The sequence below is a fragment of the Crocuta crocuta genome, unplaced genomic scaffold, assembly GCF_008692635.1.
Source record: "Crocuta crocuta isolate KB4526 unplaced genomic scaffold, BGI_CrCroc_1.0 scaffold131, whole genome shotgun sequence".
NCBI classification, from domain to species: Eukaryota; Metazoa; Chordata; class Mammalia; order Carnivora; family Hyaenidae; genus Crocuta; species Crocuta crocuta.
The window spans coordinates 9784964-9809754 of record NW_027528977.1 but is presented as its reverse complement, the minus strand read 5'-3'; the positions used below and the strand labels follow the sequence as shown (position 1 = coordinate 9809754).

The following is a 24791-nucleotide window of genomic DNA, read 5'->3' as shown; positions in this document are numbered from 1 at the left end:
TTTCCATGTTTGTCACTAGAAACCATTTTACCTTTAAGTGTATTTTGCGTAATATTAATATAGAGAAGCTACCCCTTTTTGTTACTGTTTTGTTACTTTCAACCTTTTGCTTTCAACTCTGTTTTTTGAATTTGATATAAAGCGTCTTCTTGTAGATAGCATATAGTTGGATCATATTTTTTGTCCATTCTGCCAATTAGTTATTTGAATTGCAGGTTAAAAAAAATTTTTTTGTTTTCATTTTAGAGAGAGAGAGAGCGAGAGGATTGAGGGAGAAGGGCAGAGGGAGAGAAGAGTTAGAATCCCAAGCAGCAGACTCCATGCTAAGTGCATTGACGCGGGACTTGATCCTATGACCCTGGGATCATGAGCTGAGCCAAAACCAAGAGTTGGATACTCAGCCACTAAGCCACTCAGGCGACCCTGAATTGTAGTTTTAAATCGCCATATATTTTATTAAGTAGTGATAGGTAGGATTGATGTTTGCCATTTTACTATTTGTTGGGTTTTTTTTTTTTTTTAAGGTATCTTACGATGTTTTTGTTCCTCTGATTCTGTTACTATCTTCTTTAATGTTAAATAGATATTTTCTAGTGCAACTTTTTAATTTTCTTGTCATTTATATGAAAGTGCCCCCTCTTTCCCTAAATATACACAGTGGTTTTCTTAGTGGTTGCTTTGGTGAAGTAGTTAAGATTGCAACTAACATCTTAATTTGTTACAATGTGGTTTGTATTAATACCACATTAGGACATTCTTTATTCATGAAGATTTGAACTATTGTTGTCTTTTATTTTAGCTAAAGAACTCTATATTTCTTGTAGGGCAGATTTGTTAGGGACTCTTTTTTAAATTGAGATATATACTTAAGTGTTCTTTTAGTAATAAAGTATATATACCATGTTAGTTTGTGGAATCAGCTAGTCAGTAGTTGCTTAATATCTACTCTTTACCAGGTACTGGGCTAAGGGTTAGACACAGGTAGGATGGAAAGTCTCTTTCTACTGTTTAGGTGATTACAATCTCTGAAATCCTACTGTGGGCTTGGTGCTGTGCAGATTTTCAGAAAAGCTTTGCTACTATCAAATTTAATGAAATTATATCAATGCTTTATAGAGTACATAACACAAATTAAGATTATCTGTTTTTATTTTATTCACTCTGTATGTTATTAAACGAACAACACTGTGAGTTTTATATAATCTCTTACCTTAGGTGTCCTTTTTGTAAAATAGAGTCATTACCTATTTTTATCATAAGAATAAGGGAGTCACTTTTGACTAGGTTAGGAAAAGGTGAAATTCCAAAGTAAAATTTAGATAGGTCTGTATAGTGTAGTTCTTACTATAACCTTTAAAACTTGGTCTTTTAAATAAGTTACTAAAAATATTTGTTTTCTGGACTCTATAGAGGCAGTAGCAGACTGTTAACAAATGTTGAGAATATTTTTACTAACTAAAACAGGAACTGAATCCTAGAGTTGCAGTAAGTTCTGTGATCACATCCCTAGGTCCTTACCTTAAGTTCTATATCACTGTATACTCTAAAGTTGCTTTATTTTTTTTTTTAATTAAATATTTTTATTTATTTCTAGGAGAGAGAGAGAGACAGCGTGAGCAGGGGAGGGTCAGAGAGAGAGGGAGACACAGACTGAAACAGGCTCCAGGCTGTGAGCTGGCAGTCAGCACAGAGCCCGACGCGGGGCCCGAACCCACGAACCGCGAGATCATGACCTAAGCGAAAGTCGGACGCTTAACCGACTAAGCCACCCAGGCGCCCCTAAAGTTGCTTTAGAAGATACTGTTTGTTGTACCAGTAGACATCCATGTATTGTACAGTTAAAATTTGTTGAAGATAGATCTCGTTGAATGTCCTTACCAAAATAAAATTTTAAAAAGAGAAAAAAAAGATGCTACTGTTCTATGAGTTAGTTGATTAAAAATTTTTAAATGTTTATTTATTTTTGAGAGAGAGAGAGAGAATGAGCAGGGGAGGAGCAGAGAGAGAGAGGAATACACAGAATAAGAAGCAGACTCCAGGCTTTGACCTGACAGCACAGAGCCCAACGCGGGGCCTGAACCCATGAACCGCAAGATCATGACCTGAGCCGAAGTCGGACACCCAACCGACTGAGCCACCCAGGTGCCCCAAGTAACTGATTTTAAATAGTTCACTCAGTTCTAAGTTTTTGATATGCATGTAAGGATACTGGTATCCAAGGATTATCTATGCTCTGGTGCCATTCAATAAACATTAAAATGGGACATGATTTTAAGTCCTATCCCATATATCCAGGAACATACCTGAACCACTGGAGCACATTTTATCTTTGAAATGTAATATGGTTTGGACCATACTACATTTGTAATCACCATATTGTAATATGGTGTGGACGTCTTCATGGAAATTTCATTAGTGAAAGTGCTTAAAGATCTCACCTAAAGTGTCTTTCAATCATAGTTTTTGGCTCAAGGGCCAGTTTTTGATTGTGATTGAAGGAGATGCATCAGTCCTTTAAAAATAGCAGTGACAAGATTTTTCAGCAAAGTTTACTGTTGAAATTACATGTTGCTGTCCATGAAAGAATGGAATTGGGGATTTTTAATGGAATTGGTTTTTAGATTTGATTTAAACAGTTTGAGAAAAACAAGTTCTAGTCATATTTATTCGGTTAAAATTGGAGGAAAAATATGTTGTATTAAAAAAACATGGTCTTTGGAATTAATCAGGTTTAAATTTTAGGTCTTTACAGTTGTGATTTAACCTTTTTGATTCTCAGTTTCTTTATATGTAAAATGGAGACCATGTCATTTCATAATGTGAGGATTAAATAAGATTATGTGTATTGCTTTCTGGGGCTGGCATAATAAAGTGCCACAGACAGGGTGGCTTAAATAACAGAAATTTAATTGATTCACTATTCTGGAGACTAGAAATTCAGTGTTAAATTGTCATCAGGGGTTGTTATTTCCTGAGGGTTGTGAGAATATGTTCCAGGTCTCTCCTTAATGTCTAGTTGCTTCAAGAGTTCCTTGGTTGGTGGAATGATTTTTCCTTGTGTCTTCCATCATCTTCCCTGTGTGTGTGTCTGTTTCCAAATTTTTCCTTTTTATAAGAACACAGTTATTTTGGATTAAGAGTCATCCTAATTGACCTTATCTTTGTTATGTGCAAAGATGTATTTCCAAATGAGATCTTGTGGGGGTATTGTGGAGCATACTTTTGGGTAAGCACTGTTCACCTCAATACTGTATATAAAAAGACTTAGAACCATTGTATTTCTTCCAACTGTGCATATAGAGATATTAGGAAAAGCCATTCTGGAATGTGCCTATCCTGCCCATCTAAGTTCAGATGATATTTTTCACTCTAGTCTTCCTTGATATTCTCCAAGTGTTTTGGGATCAGGAATTATCCTGTTGTCTCTTGGTTAGCTTTCTATTGTGGTTGTTAAGTAACTTTGTATGCAGATGAATTATGGGTTTAACATTGGTTATTTGGGAGTCTTACTTTCCAAGGTGAAATATTTAAGCTTTTCTGAAGAAAAGGATCATATTTTTCCTTGCTATTATTTTCTGTTTCATGATTGCAGGCTTCTCTTCCTTCTGGAATCCTTGCCTGTGTCTAATTTTTTATGTGTTAAAGTTAGTTGGATTTGGTGATTACTGCCCGTGAATAATAGTATTAACAATATGTATTTGTATAGGCATTTTCCAGTGGGTTTGCACACATTGTTTTATTTGGTCTTCAGTCAAGATAGCATAGAGAGAGACGGGCTCAGTCATTAGAGCATGTGAGTCTTGATTTTGGCATTGTGAGTTTGAGCCCCATGTTGGATGTAGAGATTACTTAAAAATAAAATCTTTAAAAAAAAATTGGGAAAATGAATGCTTCAGGTTTGTGACAGTCTTTATCCATGATGCCAGTAATTTAATGAAGCTTTCTTCTTTTTGAGAGAGCACCTGCAGCACCCAGGCACAAGTGGGGAAAGGGCAGATGGGGAGGGAGAGAGAGAAACTTAAGCAGGCTCCACATTCAGAATGAGCTCAACTCAGGACTCTCTCACGAATGTGAGATCATGACCTGAACTGAACATAGTAGCAAGAGTTGGATGTTTAATCAACTAAGCCACCCAGGTGCCCCAATGAAACAATTTTTTATTTGTGTTTCTCATTGACTTTGTTATTTTTGAAAATGATTACAGTTTCAGTGTAGTTTCTGAATGGTTCTACTGTATGTGTGGGTGTGTGTTACATTTTCATCATTTCATAACTTCATCTGCACTTTGCATATTTCATTGAGTTGTCAGCATATTTTGTTTAACACGTCTCTTGTTGAATGTTAATTTTTTGTTGTCATAAATAGCTGCTTAAAATATTTTTCTTTTTTTTTTTTAATGTTTTATTTATTTCTAGGAGAGAGAGAGAGAGATAGTGTGAACAGGGGAGGGTCAGAGAGAGAGGGAGTCACAGACTGAAACAGGCTCCAGGCTCTGAGCTGGCAGTCAGCACAGAGCCCGACGCGGGGCTCGAACTCACGAACCGCGAGATCATGACCTAAGCGAAAGTCGGACGCTTAACCGACTAAGCCACCCAGGCGCCCCTTTATTTTATTTTATTTTTTTTTATTTTTTTTAATGTAAAATATTTTTCTACAATTCATTTACTTATTTGGATTATTTCCTTTGGGTTACAATATTAGGAATGGAATTGTTTTCATTTTGATAGTTCCAGGTAGAGCAGGTGTTTCTTGATTCTGTGGCTAAGAAACAGGCTGAATTAAGTGACTTGTTTAAAATGACATAATTTGTAAAGAGCTGAAGACAGAACTCATTACTGCTTTGTCTGGTTATGTGTTTCGGCTTCTGGCTTTACCTAATACCACTCATGTTCCTTCCTTGCTATTGAAAGTATGTTTTTGGGGTGCCTGGGTGGCTCAGTCAGTTGAGTGTCCAACTCTTGATTTTGGCTCAGGTCATGATCTCAGGGTTCCTGGGATTGGCCCTGCATTGGGCTGTGTACTAACAACACAGAGCCTTCTTGGGATTCTTTCTCTCCCTCGTTCTCTGCCCTTCCCACATTCATGTATGCTTTCTCTCTCCCTCAAAAAATAGACAAACATTAGAAAAAAAAAGTATGCTTAAAAATTGCTTATTGAAATACAGTTGACATTTGAAGGCATGTGTTTTATGGCTAAACTTATAATATAATCACTTTGTTGAAGTAATAGGAGGACTGAGCCAATATTCTGTCAGATTGATTATGGTTTAATTTATCGTAAAGCATATAATCATGGGGTTTTATTGTTACTGGATCGTAAGGCAGTGGTGGAGAGTTTGGGCTGTGGCATTGGACTGCCCAGATTTGAATTCTGTCTCTGCCACTTACTAAATACTATATGACTCTAGTCATATAGTAAAATAAGAATAGTAATACAGAATTTACTTTAGGATTAAAAAAATCTGTCTAGCACATAGCAAACAACAAGGAAATGTTAGTTACTATTTTTAAAGTGATTTAGGACTTGAATAAGTAAGCCAATACCATATTTAGCAATGATTGCCAAATAAATGACCATAAATTGTATGGGAACCTACTCAAATTGTTGTTTTCGATACAGGCAAATAAAAGATTTGTTTTCCCATCCTGTCTATGTATCTTGGTTCTAAAGTTTCAGTTTCAAAGCCAAGTTTCATGCCTTGGTTTTTTTTTTTTTTCCTGGTAATTTACAAACTAATAACAGGCAAAAATGGCCTTTTTTTTGTTCTTTCAAAGCATAGCATGTAGTTTCTGTCTTATTTCCCAGTGTGTATATATTTGTAGAAATAATCATTATATTTTCAGTAAGAGCATTCTATGAGATTTAACTTCTGTCAATTTATTATTAAGTTTATTTTCATAGAGACGGATAGTGTGAGCAGGGAAGGGAGAGAGAGACAGGGAGAAAGAGGTTGCTGCCAGCAGAGCCCAATGGGGGAATTGAACTCAAGAACCATGAGATCATAACCTGAGCCAAAATCAAGAGTTGGATGCTTAATCGACTGAGCCATCCAGGCGCCCCTGAAAACAGAGTCTTAAAGTTGAATTGATAACTTATAAATCATTGGATTGAGCCCATTTCTTTGATATCCTTGAGGTGGGATATTGTTCATTTGAATAATGATTTATTTGAATGATTTCAGTCCGTTCATTTAGCATATTCTTTATTGAATGCTTGATTCATTTTCGGCATTAAGGAGGGAAGATTGAGTTTGGAGGAGGAGCTCTCTAAACCGTTTTCAAAACATGGCACTTACAGAAACTCTTAGTATTTGTATGCTTCCTTGAAGTAAATGGAAGAGGTTAATCTTTGTCCAAGTACCTTAGGTGCTTCTTTTGGCTACCTGGGAATATCTCCATACACTTGGAACTCCTATGTGTGGTGTGTGCCAGGTGGGAAGCTCAGTCCTACTAATCACAAAGCTGTCTCCATCTTGAGGCAGAAGCTCTGCTTACGGTGTGTTAAAAGCCCAGGCATGAGTTTAGAACTTAGTTGGAGGATGTTAGATTGCAGATAAATTAAGCATATTAGTTTTGGAGAAAAGATGTAGCCAGAGTCTCTATATTAGACAGGTCCAAGGAGCTTGATTCATATTCTTTTTATTCTACATGAATGGTGTTCCTTGGCTTTGCAGTATATTGTTCTTCAGGTCTAGAGTCCAGGTCAGTTGCACCGACACTGCTACAGCTTAGCCTGTAGAATTCAGGATTATTTCATTGGAGCCATTATTGTTATGTAATTAATAGGAATGCCTATGTTTGAGAAGAATGTCAAATATCACCTGCAAAAGTGATCATAGTTTCCCTGCCTCCGTCCCCTCTCCCACCCATTTTATTGAGATATAATTGACATGTTGTATTTGGAACAACATAGTCTCTTGACATTATTTATAAACTCTTTTTATAATCTTCCCGCCTTCACCCAGCCATGTTGTTTTGTGATGCAAGGACTAGGGCAAAGACATCTTTTTCTACGAATGATTCTGTGTCTTTTTTCAGTTTTTAGGTTTTTATAAATCAAAATAATTACTATTTTTCTCTATGAATGTAGGTAGATTACTTATATAAAGCAAATATAAATTGAGAGCTGCTACTGTAATTAAAGGGCTGTGTTGAGCAATTAAGACAGTTTAGTTGTACTTTGTAATTGTTAAGCTGGCCATTTTCATTTAGAATTCTGTGGTATTGCTTTCTCAGAAGGCTTATAGCAAAATAGTACACTCTTTCAAAAGATTGTGATTCTCATTGATGTCCCATGTTTTTTCTGTCTAAAGTGTCAACCCAAGAAAAAGTCTACGCCACTGAAGTATGAAGTTGGAGATCTCATCTGGGCAAAATTCAAGAGACGCCCATGGTGGCCCTGCAGGATTTGTTCTGATCCGTTGATTAACACACATTCAAAAATGAAAGGTAATATTAGCAGTTGATTATATGTTATAAAATACAGTATATAATAAAAAATTTATAGTTGCCTTTAGTAATAATCTGTTTATACCTTTGAGCATTTTTTGGTTGAATTGTTATTAATATATCTTACCTTTTTGAATCTTTTTAAAGTTTTATTTTACTTTATGATTTCAAATTCTCTCATTCTATTTATAGATGCCAGGAAAATGTTAGGTTTATTACTTAAAGTTGTACATTGTCTAGAATCACTTTGAGAATCTACCTAAGTCTTTAGGTTTGTATCTTTGCTGTTTTCTTTTTTCATTTATTTTTTCTTTGTAGAATTTTTTTTTAACTTTTATTCATTTTTTGAGAGAGAAAGAGAGAGGGAGACACAGAATCTGAAGCAGGCTCCAGGCTCTGTGCTGTTAGCACAGAGCCTGATGTGGGGCTTGAACTCATAGACTGTGAGATCATGACCTGAGCCGAAGTCGGATGCTTAACCGACTGAGCCACCCAGGTGCCTCATCTTTGCTGTTAAGTTTTCAAGCTGAAACAATTATAAAGAATGCTTTGAATTATTTTGAATTTTAAAATCTTGATTTAGAGTATTGCTTTTAATTACTGTACTTACTTATTTGGTTCTACTTGAATATCAGGTATCTTTTAAAAAAATGTTTATTCTTGAGAGGGAGAGGGAGACAGAGCATGAGTGGGGGAAGGCAGTGGGGTGGGGGGGCACAGTCTGCAGCAGGCTCCAGGCTCTGAGCTGTCAGCACAGAGCCCAATCCCGGGCCTCAAAATCATGAGCCATGAGATAAAGTCAGGTGCTTAACGGACTGAGCCACCCAGGTGACTCATGAATATCAGTATCTTTAAAATAATGTAAGGTGGGAGCCAAAATTTGATCTTGTACTGCCTTTTTTCTGTTAAAATGTCCTTTGATTTAATTTTAATTTTAATATATGTGTATTTTAGGTTTTGCATAGGTCATATATTCACAATATTCAAAAATTCAACTGCCTTCCTCCTTGTCTCTGACCTGCCCTTCCTTTTAAAAAGAATAACCAGTCGTTTTCAATATTTCTTTCTATAATTTCAAGTATATATTCTCATCTTTACTTCAACACAAATGTAGCATATTTTTTTGCATGCTTTACAGCTTCTTTTGTTAGAGGTTTTCCATGTTAGTGCATTGAAAACTCTTTTCTTTTTTTTTATTTTTTAAAAATGTTTTTGTATTTTTGAGAGAGAGAGAAAGAGACAGGGTGCAGGACCGGAAGGGGCAGAGAGAGGGAGATACAGAATCTAAAAGCAGGCTCCAGACTCTCAGCTGTCAGCACAGAGCCTGATGCAGGACTTGAACTCACAGNGAACCGCGAGATCATGACATGACCTAAGTGAAAGTCGGACACTTAACCGACTAAGCCACCCAGGCACTCCACCCCCTCTCTCTTTTTAACAGCTGCATAGTTTCCCACTTTTTGAATATGCCATTTTCCTGTTAATGGATGTTTAGGTTGCTTCTGATCTTGTGTTGTAAAGCCTATACATGCTTATTTACATACATATGTACATAACATAAATGTGTCTCTGTGCGCACTCAATAGTGTAAAGAATAACCTTCACATATGCATGTCTTTGTGGGATGATTTATCAAAAGTGGGATTGCAGGATTTGATTTTATATTTTGAATATTGAGGTATACCTAAAGATTTTATAGCCTACTGTTTTTTGTTTTTATTTCATTTTAATTCATCTAAATTTATTTTAAGTTTATTTATTTCGAGAGAGAGAGCGAGCAGAGGAGGGGCAGAGAGAAAGAGAAAATCCCAGGCAGGCTCTACACTGTTAGCGCAGAGGCCAGCATGGGGCTCACACTCCAGAACTGTGAGATTAGGACCCTAACCAAAATCAAGACTTCTGTCCTTAACCAACTGAGCCACCCAGGCAGACCAGCACACTGTTTTTTAAATATCTTATTCTTTGTGGCTTGTTTGGACAGTTGAGTACTACTAGTAAAAAGTTATTTTATTCCTCCCTCTGTGCTCTTCCTACTTGTTTTTACCTTGTTCTACTATTCTATGCACCGTAATTGGGTCCATGCAATTTATTCATCAATTTCTAACTATATTATACAGGTAGTATGCTAGGTATTGTGATCCATTAATGGGCAAAATATCAGTTCTGCTTGCCCTTTTATATAATTAGAGTCCAGTTAAAGAAACAAGATACCAACAAATAATCAGACAAATAGATTCTTAACTGAGAAGCTTGTCTAAACATGTGTATAGTTAGTGACATCGCAGGGGTACTTGGACTTCTGGTTCAGGAAATTCAGGGGCAGTTATGTTAGTAAAGTTATCTTTAATCTGAGACTTGAGAGGACGAGTAGGAATTAACTAGGGAATGAAGGAGATAATGGTTCTAGAAAATAGTGTATACTCTGGCTCTGAAAGGTCTTCCACCCATAGAGTGATAGAAGGTGGCACAGTATGAGGCCAGGAAAGTTGAAATGAGTCAAATTGCGTGCCATTTTTTAGACTTGAGTTAACATTTTGTACTTTATTCTTAGAACAGCATGATAAAGGACTTTGAGCAGAGGATGATAAGTTTTGTAAACTTTTATAAGAGAAAATTGCTAAAAGGGTCATTGAAGTGATTATGGTGAGTTGAATATGGTGACTAGAGTATAAAGAACAACTTAGGAGATAAAATCTATCTGATTTGGTAATGGATGGGTAATGAGGAGTAAGGCAGGATGAAGTTCTAAGGTTTCTGTATCTTAGGATGGCTCCCAAGATTTTAGCTTCACCAGTATATCAGTAGTGGTGCCATTTAGTGAGAACACTGGAACATCTGTAACTATATGGTGATATCTGTTTGTTGTTATTAACTGAAGCCATGAGCAAGGCATGGATGAGATGCATTGTGACAAAATGTACCGTGAAAAATAGGATGACTTTGAGGAAGCCAGTATTTGAGGCCCCTCTGCAGGATACTAAACTTGGGAAAGAGATGGGGGAAAAATCAGAGATGGAAAAGGAAAACCAGGATTATTTGGGATGTGGTACTGGTGACTAGTATGTTTTAAGAAGTAAGATGTGATTGACTTGGTTGAACTTTGCCTGGAGAGCAAATAAAATGTCCATTAGGTATAAGGCAGTGGAGATCAGTGGTGTTTTTGGTGGTATGTGTGGCTGAAGTTGAATTAGACTGGAAATGGACAAAAAGCCAAATATTTCAAATGGTATTAGAAAACTGCATTTGTTTTTAAAAGGTTATTTTGAGAGAGAGAGAATGAGCAGGGGAGGGGCAGAGAGATGGAGAAATAAAATCCTCCTATACAGGCTCTGCACTATCAGCTTAGAGCCTGACACAGGCCTCAACTCATGAACCCATGAGAGTATGACGTGAACTGAAATCCAGAGTTGGTCACTTAAATGACTGAGCCACCATGGTGCCCCAGAAAATCCAAATTTTTTAAATCACTTAAAAAAAATTTTTTTTAATGTTTTATTTATTTCTAGGAGAGAGAGAGAGAGACAGCACGAGCAGGGGAGGGTCAGAGAGAGAGGGAGTCACAGACTGAAACAGGCTCCAGGCTCTGAGCTGCCAGTCAGCACAGAGTCCGATGCGGGGCTCGAACCCACGAACTGCGAGATCATGACCTAAGTGAAAGTCGGACGCTTAACTGACTAAGCCACCCAGGCGCCCCTAAAATCACTTTTAAAAGTCATTGTTTACTTATGTTATATATGGTGCATATAATTTAAAAAGTCAAGTGATTAATTCTATAAGCCTTGTTTGGAAAACAGTCTGCTGTTTGCTCTACCTTCTATTTAAGCTTTAACTCTGTCAGCTGGATCTTTCGAAAGTTAATTGCTGTATTTCAATGTTCCATCCTTCGGAATTACTTTTTACTTCTCACTATAGATGTTTTGGATTAGTCATTTTCATCCTTGCCTTACCTCACCTCCCATCCACCTCTGGCATCCTGCTATTTTACCTGTTATATTATAATTTTGGTTAGGAATTTTAGTGTGTATGTTATCATGTTAGCAGTATACACAGCTTAGCCATGTGGTATCCTGGGCTTACTTTGCCCTCACAACCTTTTGATTTCTCTGCAGTTTTGTGTGTGTGTGTGTGTGTGTTACAGAGTTCTTAGTCTTTTATATATTTATTGTGAATTGATAGTAAAACTCCTAGTTTTAATTTTTTCCACATGATCTGATACATTGGTTATTTGTCATTTTCATTATCTTTTGGAAATCTCACCTAGAGCCTTAGGCTATTGACCTGTGAATAACACAGATTTGAATTATTTGGGTCCTATGTAATCTTTTACACACAGATTTTTTCAGCAAATATACTACAGCACTGTAAATTTATTTTCTCTTATGATTTTCTCTTTTTTTAGTGTTTATTTATTTATTTTAAGGGAGGGAGTGGGAGAGGGGCAGAGAGAGAGGGATGAGGGGAGGGAAGGAGGAAGGGAGAGATTCCCAAGCGGCTCACTGATGTCAACATAGAGCTCAATGTGGGGCTCGATCCCATGAGATCATGACCTGAGCTAAAACCAAGAGTTGATGCTTAACCAACTGAGCCACCCAGGTGCCCAGTGACCTCTATTTTTTTTTTTTTTCTTTTTTTTTTTTTTTTTTTTTTTTTTAAGTTTAGTCATTTTGAGAGAAAGAGAGACAGAGTAAATGGGGTTGGAGCAGAGAGAGAATGAGAGAGAGACACAAAGAACCCAAAGCAGGCTCCAAGCTTTCAGCTGTCAGCACAGAGCCTGATTTGGGGCTCGAACGCATGAACTGTGAGATTGTGACCTGAGCCAAAGTCAGATGCTTAACCGACTGAGCCACCCAGGCGCCCTATATCTTACCAATTTTTAAAAAAATGTTATTTTTGGGGCGCCTGGGTGGCTCAGTCGGTTAAGCGTCCGACTTTCGCTTAGGTCATGGTCTCGCGGTTTGTGGGTTTGAGCCCCGCGTCGGGCTCTGTGCTGACTGCCAGCTCAGAGCCTGAAGCCTGTTTCAGTCTGTGACTTACTCTCTCTTTTACCCTCCCCTGCTCATGCTGTCTCTCTCTCTCTCTCTCCTAGAAATAAACATTAAAAAAAAAATGTTATTTTTGTTTGAGAGAGAGAGAACGCACACGCACTAGTGGGGGAGAGCCAGAGAGAGGGAAACAGAATCTGAAGCAGGCTTCAGGCTCTGAGCTGTCAGCACAAAGCCCAGTGTGGAGCTCGAACCCACGAACTCCTGAATGTGGAGCTGAGCCGAGGTCAGGAGCTTAATCAACTGAGCCACCCAGGCACCCCTATCTCACCAATTTTAATCCTTATTTATAGGTGGCTTCTATTGAAGGATTTAATTTAGTAGGTAGAGACTATAAGGAGTTCAGCCTTTTTCACAAAATTGTTTTTGAAATGGACTAAAAAACAAAATTTGACCATGTTGTAATTTTATTATTAACCTATTTTTATAGAGCAACAGCCGTTACTAAAGTTTATGAGAGCTCATACGTACTGTTCATTTTTTGGTTATGTAGCTTTGAAATTAATGTTTATAAAAAAGTTGCCATTGAAATTTACTTGACATTTTGGCTGCTCTTCCAGATACCGGGGAGACCTGAGTTTTATAGTTCAGTTTATAAATTTCACTCCCCTTTCTTTTCTTCCTTCGTTTTTCCTTTTCTTCTCTTTTTTCTTTCTTCTTGCTCCTTCTCATTCCTTCCTTCCTCCCCTCCCCTCCCCTCTCCTCCCTTCCCCTCCTCATTCTGAAGGAAGTAGGCTTTTCCTAATTTTTTTCCCCAAAAGATGTTTGTATTCATTTTTTGTGTTTTAAAAAATGGTCGTTAAGGGAATTAGATATAAGTTCCTGTATAAATGAATTTTTATATTAGATGATATCCTTTTCTAAAAAGAGACAAATTACTACACCTTGTATAGTCCTGGTGTATTTATTTTGTAAGTTTTTTTTTACTGGCATGAAAAATGCCAAAATGCTAAATATGGATGGAAGATACATATACTAGGTAAATTTGGTTATAATCTTTTCTGAACAAGATTTGTATTTTGTTGGGGTGTCTGGGTGGCTCAGTCCGTTAAGTGTCCAACTTCAGCTCAGGTAATGATCTCATAGTTCATGGGTTCGAGCCCCACGTCAGGCCCTGTGCTGACAGCTAGCTCAGAGCCTGGAGCCTGTTTGGATTCCATGTCTCCCTCTCTTTCTGACCCTCCCCTGTTCATGCTGTCTCTCAGAAATAAATTTTTAAAAAGATCTGTATTTTGTTGTTGTTGTTAATTGTTTGCTTAGAACTTTGGACTACTAAGAAACTAGAATAATCTAGAAACTAGAATAAATGATATATTTTTGTTTTTATTGCTCGTGGGTGTTTTTTTTATTTTTTTTTAATTTCAGTATCTTGAAATAAGTTCTGCTTTCTCTGCAAAGCCAATGTATCACTCTGAGTTTGCGTTCTCTGAAGTTACTTACTTACCATGTCTATAAAATGAAAACTCTTATTTCTTAGAGTTTGTTGTTGTGAAGACTAAGACTCCACACAAAGCACCTAGTATAAGTGAGTGCCTGGTCAAGAGTAGCCATTCCATAAATCTTAGCATATAATACATAGTGTAGTGTTGAAACATTTTTTTCCCTCCATTATATTTTAGCAAAGTGTTTTAAAGTTTGTTTGGTGGTTAGTTCTTGTTGATTTTTTTTTTTTAATTTCTGGTGCTGTGTCTTATTAACTGCTCTTTGTATTTTCTGATACCAAGGGTATAAGACTTATTTGGTTGCTATGTTAATTTGTTCTGTGATTAATAACCAATCAATCTCTAACAGGTTTAGAATATACAGGATATCACCAGACCAAAGTATTGAAGTTCTTTCGGAAACTCTTGGGCATTTTCTTGCCACCTGAATTGAAATATTTAAAACTTACCTTCTTTCTGACCTACTGTAGAGTTGCTTGTTCTATAGGTTTTTAAACGGTTTTTCTTCTTTTTTTAAAATTGAGATTTCCTTGGCAATAGTTTTGTGGCATTTCTCTTCATGATGAATCTTTTTAAAGTAATGACTCTGGTATATCTTTATTTAGTTTCAAACCGGAGACCCTATCGACAGTACTACGTGGAGGCTTTTGGGGACCCTTCAGAGAAAGCCTGGGTGGCTGGAAAAGCAATCGTCATGTTCGAAGGCAGACATCAATTTGAAGAGCTACCTGTGCTTAGGAGAAGAGGGAAGCAGAAAGAAAAAGGATATCGGCATAAGGTAAAAAAAAAAAAACAAAAAAAAAACCCTCTCAAATTGTCGTCTTTGTGGTGGGCAGGGAGGAGGCAAGGAAGAAGTATTATCTTTTTGAAATATTAGTTCTTCCTTTGGCATTGGGATATTTGTGAGAAAATGGCTGAGAGCAGTAATTTTTGTAGGCAGGAAATAGGGCTAGTCTTCCAAATATTTATACTCAATTTTTTGAGAAAAGATTTCAGGTAACTTTTACTGTGTCACTTAGATGTAATAGTATAAAATGACATGACCATTCGTGGGTTTGTCTTGGGTTTTTGTTTGTATACATGTTTTTGTTTAGTCACCTGGTATTCCTCACAGACAAATACATTCCTTTATCCCTATCCCCTATTTCACCCATCTCCCAACTCACCTCCCTTTTGGTAACCATAAGTTTGCTCTCTATAGTTTAAAGAGTCTGTTTCTTTTTCTCTCATTCTCTTTTTACTCCTTTGTTCTTTTATTTCTTAAATTCCACATGAGTGAAGGGGATTTGTCTTTCTCTGACTGACTTATTTCAGTTAGTGTAACACTCTAGCTCTATCCATGGTGTTACATATGCCATTTTTTGTTTTTGTGTGTGGTTGTTAATGCTTATGGTTGTGGTTTCATACGCGCAACCCGCAGTTGTTGTTGTTTTTTAATTTTTAATGTTTGTTTATTTTTGAGAAATGGAGAGGGCAAGCTGGGGAGGGACTTAGAGAGAGGGAAACAGAGGATCTGAAGCGGGCACTGTGTTGACAGTAGAGAACCCATTGTGGGGCTCAAACCCACAAGCCGTGAGATCATGACCTTAGCCAAAGTTGGATGCTTAACTGATTGAGCCACCTAGGGTCCATCTTACCCCCCATTCCTCATAATATTTTATTTTAAAACATTGTGTTTTTGTTCCATTTGCTTGATGATTTGTGTTAAAGTTGGCTGAGTACGTTTTGGTTTATTTCTTCTAATACTCTTTTATAGTCAGTCCTAGAAGGTGAAATAGTTCACTAAACTTTCCGATTCTGGAAAGTTGATTGATTCTTATCACAGTCATGAGAATTAATGAATGTGTACTTGAATGTGAAATAAACTAAGATGGTCAACTCATTGCTTTATAAGAGGAGGCTACCTATCCAATGTCTTGAATTTTTACATGCTCAGTGAAACACCCCTTTTACAAGTATTATAGTTAGCTGATAGTTGGAACCTTGCCTAATATCTCCTGTATGAAGTCAAGGAGGTAAGTAAGAGTTTGAAAAATTAGGTATATTTCACGGAGCATCAGTGTCTCCATACTGTGTGGAATCAAGAAAGGAACATATATAATACCCAAGGTTTTCTGTTGTCTTTGGGCTAAATGATTAAAGCCTAAAAGACTGCTTAGGCAGTCTAACCTTGGCCTAAACTTTATTTATCTGTTATAATCCAGATTTTATGTAACATGTATAGAATAATCAGATACATCACCAGAAATAAAAGGGCTTAGTGATAACCAGAAGTTCAACTTTAGGATCACCTAGGGTGGATCTGTGACCTCATTTCGTCTTTCTTCATTTTTCCATATTCCATCTTGAGCCTTTTGCTTTCTCTTTTATATAACTGAGCAAGTGCTTGACCTTCATAAATCAGGAAGAACATAAATCCTTATTTTAAAGTGTGGAAGGGTAGGTAGGATGAGTCTCATTATTCCTTGATTTAGTAATGTAATGTTGATGAGTAATGCAATCCTAGTTATGGTCCACTCTTTTATTCTTTATTTTATGGAAGAGTGGAGGGTGTATGGGCTTAATTTTTCCTCTAATGATAGATCTTAATGTTAGAAGTAGTTTTGAGGAATCCCCCATTCGTTAGGCTCTGGGTGAGCAATGGATGCTAACCACCTGGTTAGTACCATAAAAGTGTCTTGAAGAGCACCTGGGTGGCTCTGTTAGTTAGGCATCCAACTCTTGATTTGGGGTTAGATTATGATCTTACTGTTCGTGAGTTTAAGCCCTACATCGGGCTCTGCACTGGCAATGCAGACACTGCTTGTGATTTTCTCTTTCCTTCTCTTTGTCCCTCCCTCCCCTGCTTGCATTCTTTCTCAAAATACGTAAGTGAACATTAAAAGCAAATTTGTTTTAAGGTGCCTTGAAGATGTTACAAGGCTCGAAAAAGCTTATTTGAGAGGTCTTCTCTGATAATCTCCTTTTTCCCTTTGGCATTTTTTGATAAGTTATAATCTCTTTCTCCTTTAAATTTAAGGTTCCTCAGAAAATTTTGAGTAAATGGGAAGCCAGTGTTGGTCTCGCTGAACAATATGATGTTCCCAAAGGGTCAAAGAACCGAAGATGTGTCACCAGTTCAATCAAGTTGGACAGTGAGGAGGATATGCCATTTGAGGACTGTACTAATGATCCTGAATCAGAACATGATCTGTTACTTAATGGCTGCTTGAAATCTCTGGCTTTTGACTCAGAACATTCTGCAGATGAGAAGGAAAAGCCTTGTGCTAAGTCTCGAGCCAGAAAGAGTTCTGATAATCCAAAAAGGACTAGTATGAAAAAGGGCCACATACAATTTGAAGCACATAAGGAAGAACGAAGGGGAAAGATTCCAGAGAACCTTGGCCTAAACTTTATTTCTGGGGATGTATCTGATAAGCAGGCCTCTAATGAACTTTCCAGGATAGCAAACAGCCTCACAGGGTCCAGCACTGCCCCAGGAAGCTTCCTGTTTTCTTCTTGTGCAAAAAACACTGCAAAGAAAGAATTTGAGGCTTCAAATTGTGACTCTTTACTGGGCTTGTCTGAGGGTGCCTTGATCTCTAAACATTCTGGGGAAAAGAAAAAACTCCAAAGAGGTTTGGTGTGTAGTTCGAAAGTGCAGCTCTGTTATATTGGAGCAGGTGATGAAGAAAAGCGCAGTGATTCCATTAGTATCTGTACCACTTCTGATGATGGAAGCAGTGATCTGGATCCCATAGATCATAGTTCAGAATCTGATAACAGTGTCCTTGAAATTACAGATGCTTTTGATAGAACAGAAAACATACTATCTGTGCAGAAAAATGAAAAGGTAAAGTATACTAGGTATCCTGCCACAAACACTAAGGTAAAAGCAAAGCAAAAGTCCCTCATTACTAATTCACATACAGACCACTTAATGGATTATAGTAAGACAGCAGAGCCTGGAACTGAGACATCTCAGGTTAATCTCTCTGATCTTAAAGTGTCTACTCTTGTCCGCAAACCCCAATTGGATTTTAGAAATGATGGTTTCTCTCCAAAATTCAACACACCATCAAGCATTTCCAGTGAGAATTCACTAATAAAAGGTGGGGCTACAAATCAAGCTCTGTTACATTCAAAAAGCAAACAGCCCAAAATCCGAAGTATAAAGTGCAAGCATAAAGAAAATCCAGTTGTAGTGGAATCTCCAGTTACAAATGAGGACTGCAGTTTGAAATGCTGCTCTTCTGATACTAAAGGCTCTCCTTTAGCCAGCATTTCCAAAAGTGGGAAAGTGGATGGGCTAAAACTACTGAGCAACATGCATGAGAAAACCAGGGATTCAAATGACATAGAAACAGCAGTGGTGAAACATGTTCTATCAGAGTTGAAGGAACTCTCCTATAGATCCTTAAGTGAAGATGTCAGTGATTCTGGAACGTCAAAGCCATCAAAACCATTACTTTTTTCTCCTGCCTCTGGTCAGAATCATATACCTATTGAACCAGATTACAAATTCAGTACATTGTTAATGATGTTGAAAGATATGCATGATAGTAAGACCAAGGAGCAACGCTTAATGACTGCTCAAAACTTGGTCTCCTATCGGAGTCCTGGTCTTGGGGACTGTTCTACCAGTAGTCCTGTAGGTGCTTCTAAGGCTTTGGTTTCAGGAAACTCCACTCACAATTCAGAAAAAAATGGAGATGGCACTCAGAACGCAGTCCGTCCTAGCCCTAGTGGAGGTGACTCTGCACTGTCTGGGGAGTTGTCTGTATCCGTACCCAGCTTAGTGCCTGACAGAAGAGACCTCCCTGCTTCTGGTAAAAGTCGTTCAAACTGTGTTACTAGGCGCAACTGTGGGCGATCAAAACCCTCATCTAAATTGCGCGATAGTTTATCAGCCCAGATGGGAAAGAACACATTAAACCGTAAAGCCTTAAAGACAGAACGCAAAAGGAAACTGAACCAACTTCCAGCTGTGACTCTTCAGACTCCACTGAAGGGAGACAGACCAAGTGGGGGTTCAGAGAATGGCTGCTCAAGAGGTGGGCTAGAAGACCCTGGTAAAGAAGAACCCCTTCAGTTAATGGGTCATTTAACAAGTGAAGATAGTACTCACTTTTCCAGTGTTAATTTTGATGACAAAGTCAACCAGTCTGACCCTGACAAAATTCCTGAAAAAGGCCCTTCTTTTGAAAACAGAAAAGGCCCAGAGTTGGATACCGAAATGAACAGTGAGAATGATGAACCCAGTGGTGTAAATCAAGCGGTGCCTAAAAAGCGGTGGCAGCGTTTAAACCAAAGGCGCACTAAACCTCGTAAGCGCACTAACAGATTTAGGGAGAAAGAAAACTCAGAGGGTGCCTTTGGGGTTTTGCTTCCAGCTGACCCTGTAAAGAAGGGGGATGAGTTCCCAGAGCATAGACCCCCTACTTCGACAAACATACTAGAAGATGCCCTGGCAGATCCAAATCATGCTAGCTGCTTAGATTCAGTTGGGCCACGGTTGAATGTTTGTGATAAATCCAGTGCCAGCATTGAGGAAATGGAAAAAGATCCAGGAATTCCCAGTTTGACTCCCCAGCCTGAGCTCCCTGAACCAGGTAAGGACTTGAGTATGATAAGGGATTAGAGGAAGTGGTCATAATGTTACCCTCCTGAAATTGGTGTGTTTTGATGGAAAAAGGAAGGGTAAATTGATAAAGACTTAACACAACATTTGAAGTGAAGAGCGGGCTTTTTGTAGAAGGTCCTGACTTTTGACCTTCCCGAGTTTCCATATAGTTTGAGAAATTATATGTTACCAGAGGGTCTTTTTTTTTTTTTTTGAACTTTTGTTTTTAGTAAGTTTTAAGAACATTTTATTTCTATTCACCATTTCCGGTCTTTTTAAGTCTATGAACTTTTTGGGGACTCAGCCTGGGATTTTAGGTAATTGAGAGGCTCTGAGCCTAAAATTTAAATGGAGTTGTTAGTTTAGAGAAAGTGAATACATTTTATTGAATGATAGGCTTCCTTTACTATAATTTGAGGAAGGTCTGCCTATTATGTAGACAGAAGGGGACATGTGCTTTTGGGAAAAAGAAAATGTTCTGTAGTAGTACCTATTCAAAGGCCTTAGGGAGCCTTGAGATTTGAGAACGACAAAAAAACTGACATACCAGGGTATCTTTCCTAAGCAAAAGAAAATGTTAGAAGTCTTTTAAGATATTAATATACAATATAGTTACTGAGGATAAAACTGACTATCCTTTTTAAAAAAATTTGTGTTTTGTTTATTTCTGAGAGAGAGAGAGAGAGACAGCATGAACAGGAGAGGGTCAGAGAGAGAGAGGGAGATACAGAATCTGAAACAGTCTCCAGGTTCTGAGCTAGCTGTCAGCACAGAGCCCGACGCGGGGCTCAAACCCATGAACCGTGAGATCATGACCTGAGCCGAAGTCAGATGCTTAACCGACTGAGCCACTGAAGTGCCCCAAAACTGACTGTCCTTAAACATAAAATTCTCAAAGTTGTTATCACAGTAGATTCTGTTTTCTAATAGCTTTATTGAGATATAATTCACATACCGTGAGATATCACATTATTTTAAAGTTTATACTTCGGGGGTTTTTAGTATATTCACAGACTTGTGCGGTCATCAGTACAATCAGTTTAATATTTGCATCATCCCAGAAAGAATATTGTACCCTTTACTAATCTCCTTTCATTTCCCCCCAATCTGTAGATTTGCCTATTCTGTACATTTCTTTTTCCTTTCCTTTTCCTTTTCTTTTTCCTTTTCCTTTCCTACTTCGATGCTTTTACCTTTTTAAAAAATTTTTTTTAATATAATTTATTTCAGGTTAGCTAACTGTCAGTATATAAACTGTTCTCTTGGTTTCAGGAGTACATGCCCGTGATTCATCGTTTACATATTTATAATACCCAGTGCTCATCTCAGCAAGTACACTCCTCAATACCCATCACCCATTTTCCCCTCTCCACACCGCACCCCCCCATCAACCCTCATTAAGTTTCTCAAGTTCCCCAGATGAGTGAAAACATGAAATCTGTCTTTCTCTGATAGACTTATTTCACTTATCATAATACCCTCCAGTTCCATCCACATTGTTGCAAATGGCAGGATTTCATTCGTTCTCCCTGCCAAATAAGTATTCCATTGTATGTATAAACCACATCTTTATCCATTCATCAGTTGATGGACATTTGGGCTCTTTCCATGATTTGGCTGTTGTTGAAAGCGCTACTATAAAATTGGGGTACAAGTGCTCCTATGAATTAGCACTCCTGTGTCATTTGGATAAATTCCTAGGAGTGCTATTGCTGGGTCCTAAGGTAGTTCTATTTTTAACTTTTGAGGAACCTCCACACTGTTTTCCAGAGTGGCTTCACCAGTTTGCATTCCCACCAACAGTACAAGAGGGTTCCTCTTTCTCCACATCCTCACCAACATCTGTTGTTAATTGAGTTGTTAGTTTTAGCCACTCTACTGGTGTGAGGTGGTATCGCAATGAGGTTTTGATTTATATTTCCCTGATGATGAGCAGTGTTGGGCATCATTTCATATGTCTGTTAGCCATCTAGATGTTCTTTGGAACAGTGTCTGTTCATGCCTTCTGCCCATTTCTTCACTGTTTTTCAGCTGTTGAGTTTGGCAAGTTCTCTGTAGATTTTGGATACTAACCCTTTACCCGATATATCATTTGCAGATATTTTCTCCCATTCCATCAGTTGCCTTTTAGTTTTCCTGATTGTTTCCTTTGCTGTGCAGAAGCGTTTGATCTTGATGAGGTCCCAAAGTTCCTTTGCTTTTGTTTCCCGTGCCTTCAGAGACCCATTGAGTAAGAATTTGCTGTGGTTGATGTCAAAGAAGTCGTTGCCTGTTTTCTCCTCTAGGGTTTTGTTGGATTCCTGTCTCACATTTATTAGGTCTTTTATCCATTTTGAGTTAATTTTTGTGTATGGTGTAAGAAAGTGGTCCAGGTTCATTTATCTGCATATTGCTGTCCAGTTTTCCCAGCACTATTTGCATTTTTTCCACCGGATACTCTTTTCCTGCTTTGTCAAAGATTAGTTGGCCGTAACATTTGAGAGTCCAATTTTGGGTTCTCTATGTTATTCCAAAGGTGTTATGTGTCTTGTTTTGTGCCAGTACTATGCTGTCTTGATGGTTACACCTTTGTAGTAGAGGCTAAAGTCCAGGATTGTGATGCCTCCCACTTTGAATTTCTTTTTCAACATTACTTAGTCTATTCAGGGTCTTTTGTGGCTCCATATAAATTTTAAGATTGTTTGTTCTAGCTTTGAGAAGAATGCCAGTGCAATTTTGATTGTGGTTGCATTGAATGTGTAGATTGCTTTGGGTAGTATTGATATTTTAACAATATTTATTCTTCTAATCCATAAACATGGGATGTTTTTCTATTTCTTTGAGTGTTCTTCAATTTCTTTCATAAGTTTTCTATAGTTTTCAGCATAGAGATCTTTGATATCTTTGGTTAGGTTTATTCCTATGTATTTTATGGGTTTTGGGGCAATTGTAAATGGGGTAGATGCCTTGAATTCTCTTTCTGTTGCTTTATTATTGGTGTATAGAAATGCAACCAATTTCTGTACCTTGGTTTTGTTTCCTGTGACTTGGCTGAATTCATGTGTCAGTTCTAGCAGCTTTTTGGTGGAGGCTTTTGGGTTTTCTGTATAGAGTACTGTCATCTGTGAAGAGTGAAAGTTTGACTTCTCCTTGCTGATTTGGCTGCCCTTTATTTTGTTTTGATTTGTTTTGTTTTGTTTATTGTTGTCTGATTGCTGAGGCTAGGACTTCCAACACCATGTTAAACAACAGTGGTGAGAGTAGACATCCCTGTCCTGTTCCTTATCTCAGGGTTGGAAAGCTCTCAGTTTTTCCCCATTGTGAATGGTATTAGCTGTAGGCTTTCCATACATGGCTTTTATGATGTTAAGGTTATGCTCCTTCTATCCTGACTTCTTGAGGGTTTTTATTAAAGGATGCTGTATTTTGTCAAATGCATTTTCTGCATCTATTGACAGGATCGTATGGTCCTTATCCTTTCTTTTCTATTAATTGATTTGCGAATATTGAACCAGTCCTGCAGCCCAGGAGTGAATCCCACTTGATTTTGGTGAATAATTCTTTTAATATACTGTCGAATTCTATTGTTAGTATCTTGCTGAGAATTTTTGCATCCATGTTTGTCAGGATATTGGCCTTTGTCATGTTTGGGAATCAAGGTAATGTTGGCTTCATAGAATGAGTCTGGAAGCATTCCTTCCGATTCTGTCTTTTGGAACAGCTTGAGACAATAGGTATTAACCCTGCTTTAAATGTCTGGTGCAATTCCACTGGGAAGGCATTTGGCCCAGGATTCTAATTTGTTGGGAGATTTTTGATAACTGATTGAATTTCTTCATTGGTTATGGATCTCTTCAAATTTTCTCTATCTTCCCATTTGAGTTTTGGTAGTGTGTGAGTATCTAGGAAGTTGTCTATTTCTTCCAGGTTGTCCAGTTTGTTGGCATATAATTTTTCATAGTATTCTCTAATAATTGTGTGGTGTGGTTGTGATCTTACCTCTTTCATTCATGATTTTATCTATTTGGGTACTCTCTCTTTTCTTTTTGAGAAGTCTGGCTAGGGATTTATCAATTTTGTTTACTTTTAAAAAAAAAACAGGTCTTAGAGTCGTTCTGTTTTTATTTTTTTTATTTTTGGATTCTATATTGTTTATTTCTGCTCCAATCTTTATTATTTCTCTTCTTCTGCTGACCTTGGTGTTTCTTTGCTGTTCTACTTCTGTTTCCTTTAGGTGTGCAGTTAGGTTTTATATTTGGGATTTTTCTTGTTTCTTGAGATAGGTATGGATGGCAATGTATTTTCCGCTTAGGACTGGACTGCCTTTGCTGCATCTCAGACGGTTTGGACTGTTGTGTTTTCATTTTCATTTGCTTCCATATATTTTTAAATTTCTTCTTTAATTGCTTGTTTGACCCATTCATTCTTTAGTAGGATGTTCTTTAACTTCTTGCATTTGGAGGCTTTCTAATTTTTTTCTTGTGATTTCAACTTTCATAGCATTGTGATCTGGAAATATACATGGTATGATCTTAATTCTTTTATATTATTATTTTTTCATTTTTTTAATGTTTATGTTTGAATGAGAGAGACAGTGTGTAAGCAGAGGAAGGCAGAGAGAGAGGAAGACATAGAATCCTAAGCAGGCTTCAGGTTCTGAGCTGTCAGCATAGAGTCCGAGGCAGGGCTTCGAACTCATGATCCAGGAGATCATGATATTTATTGAGGGCTGTTTTGTGACCTGGTATGTGATCTGTGTTAGAGAATGTTCCATGTGCATTCATGAAGAAGGTATATTCTGCTGTTTTTGGATGAAAAGTTCTGAATATATGTCAAGTCCATCTGGTCCAGTGTATCATTCAAGGCCATTTTTTTTTTTGTACATTTCTTATCAATAGAATCATACAATATGTGGTATTTTGGTGTTTTGTTCTTTTAGTTAGAATGTAGCAATGGATTATTATTATTGTGGTAAAAAAATACATAGATTTACCTTCTGAACAAGTGCCAAATTAAAATTACAGTATTCTGTTCACATTATTGTACAACAGATCTCTAGAACTTTTTCATGTCTGAAACTATACTCTTTGAACAGCAACTCTCCATTTCCTTTTCCCCCCATCTCCTGGCAACCACTCTCTTTCTGTTTTTAGGAGTGAGATTACTTTAGATACCTCATATAAATGGAATTGTGTAATATTTGTCTTTTTGAGGTTGGTTTATTTCACTTAGCATAATGTCCTCAAGGTTCATCCATGTTCTAGCACGTGAAGTGATT

The 24791-nt window shown here is 37.5% G+C and overlaps 1 protein-coding gene across 2 annotated transcripts in view; it reads left to right on the top strand.

Moving 5' to 3' along the window:
* NSD1 (nuclear receptor binding SET domain protein 1) overlaps nucleotides 1-24791 on the top strand; it is a 140560-nt gene that overhangs the window by 54446 nt on the left and 61323 nt on the right. For both annotated transcript variants that reach the window (XM_077757238.1, XM_077757239.1), the window contains exons 3-5: nucleotides 7313-7448; nucleotides 14538-14710; nucleotides 16952-19523. In XM_077757238.1, coding sequence (XP_077613364.1) covers nucleotides 7313-7448; nucleotides 14538-14710; nucleotides 16952-19523 — 2881 coding nt within the window. The remainder of the gene's footprint in view (nucleotides 1-7312; nucleotides 7449-14537; nucleotides 14711-16951; nucleotides 19524-24791) is intronic.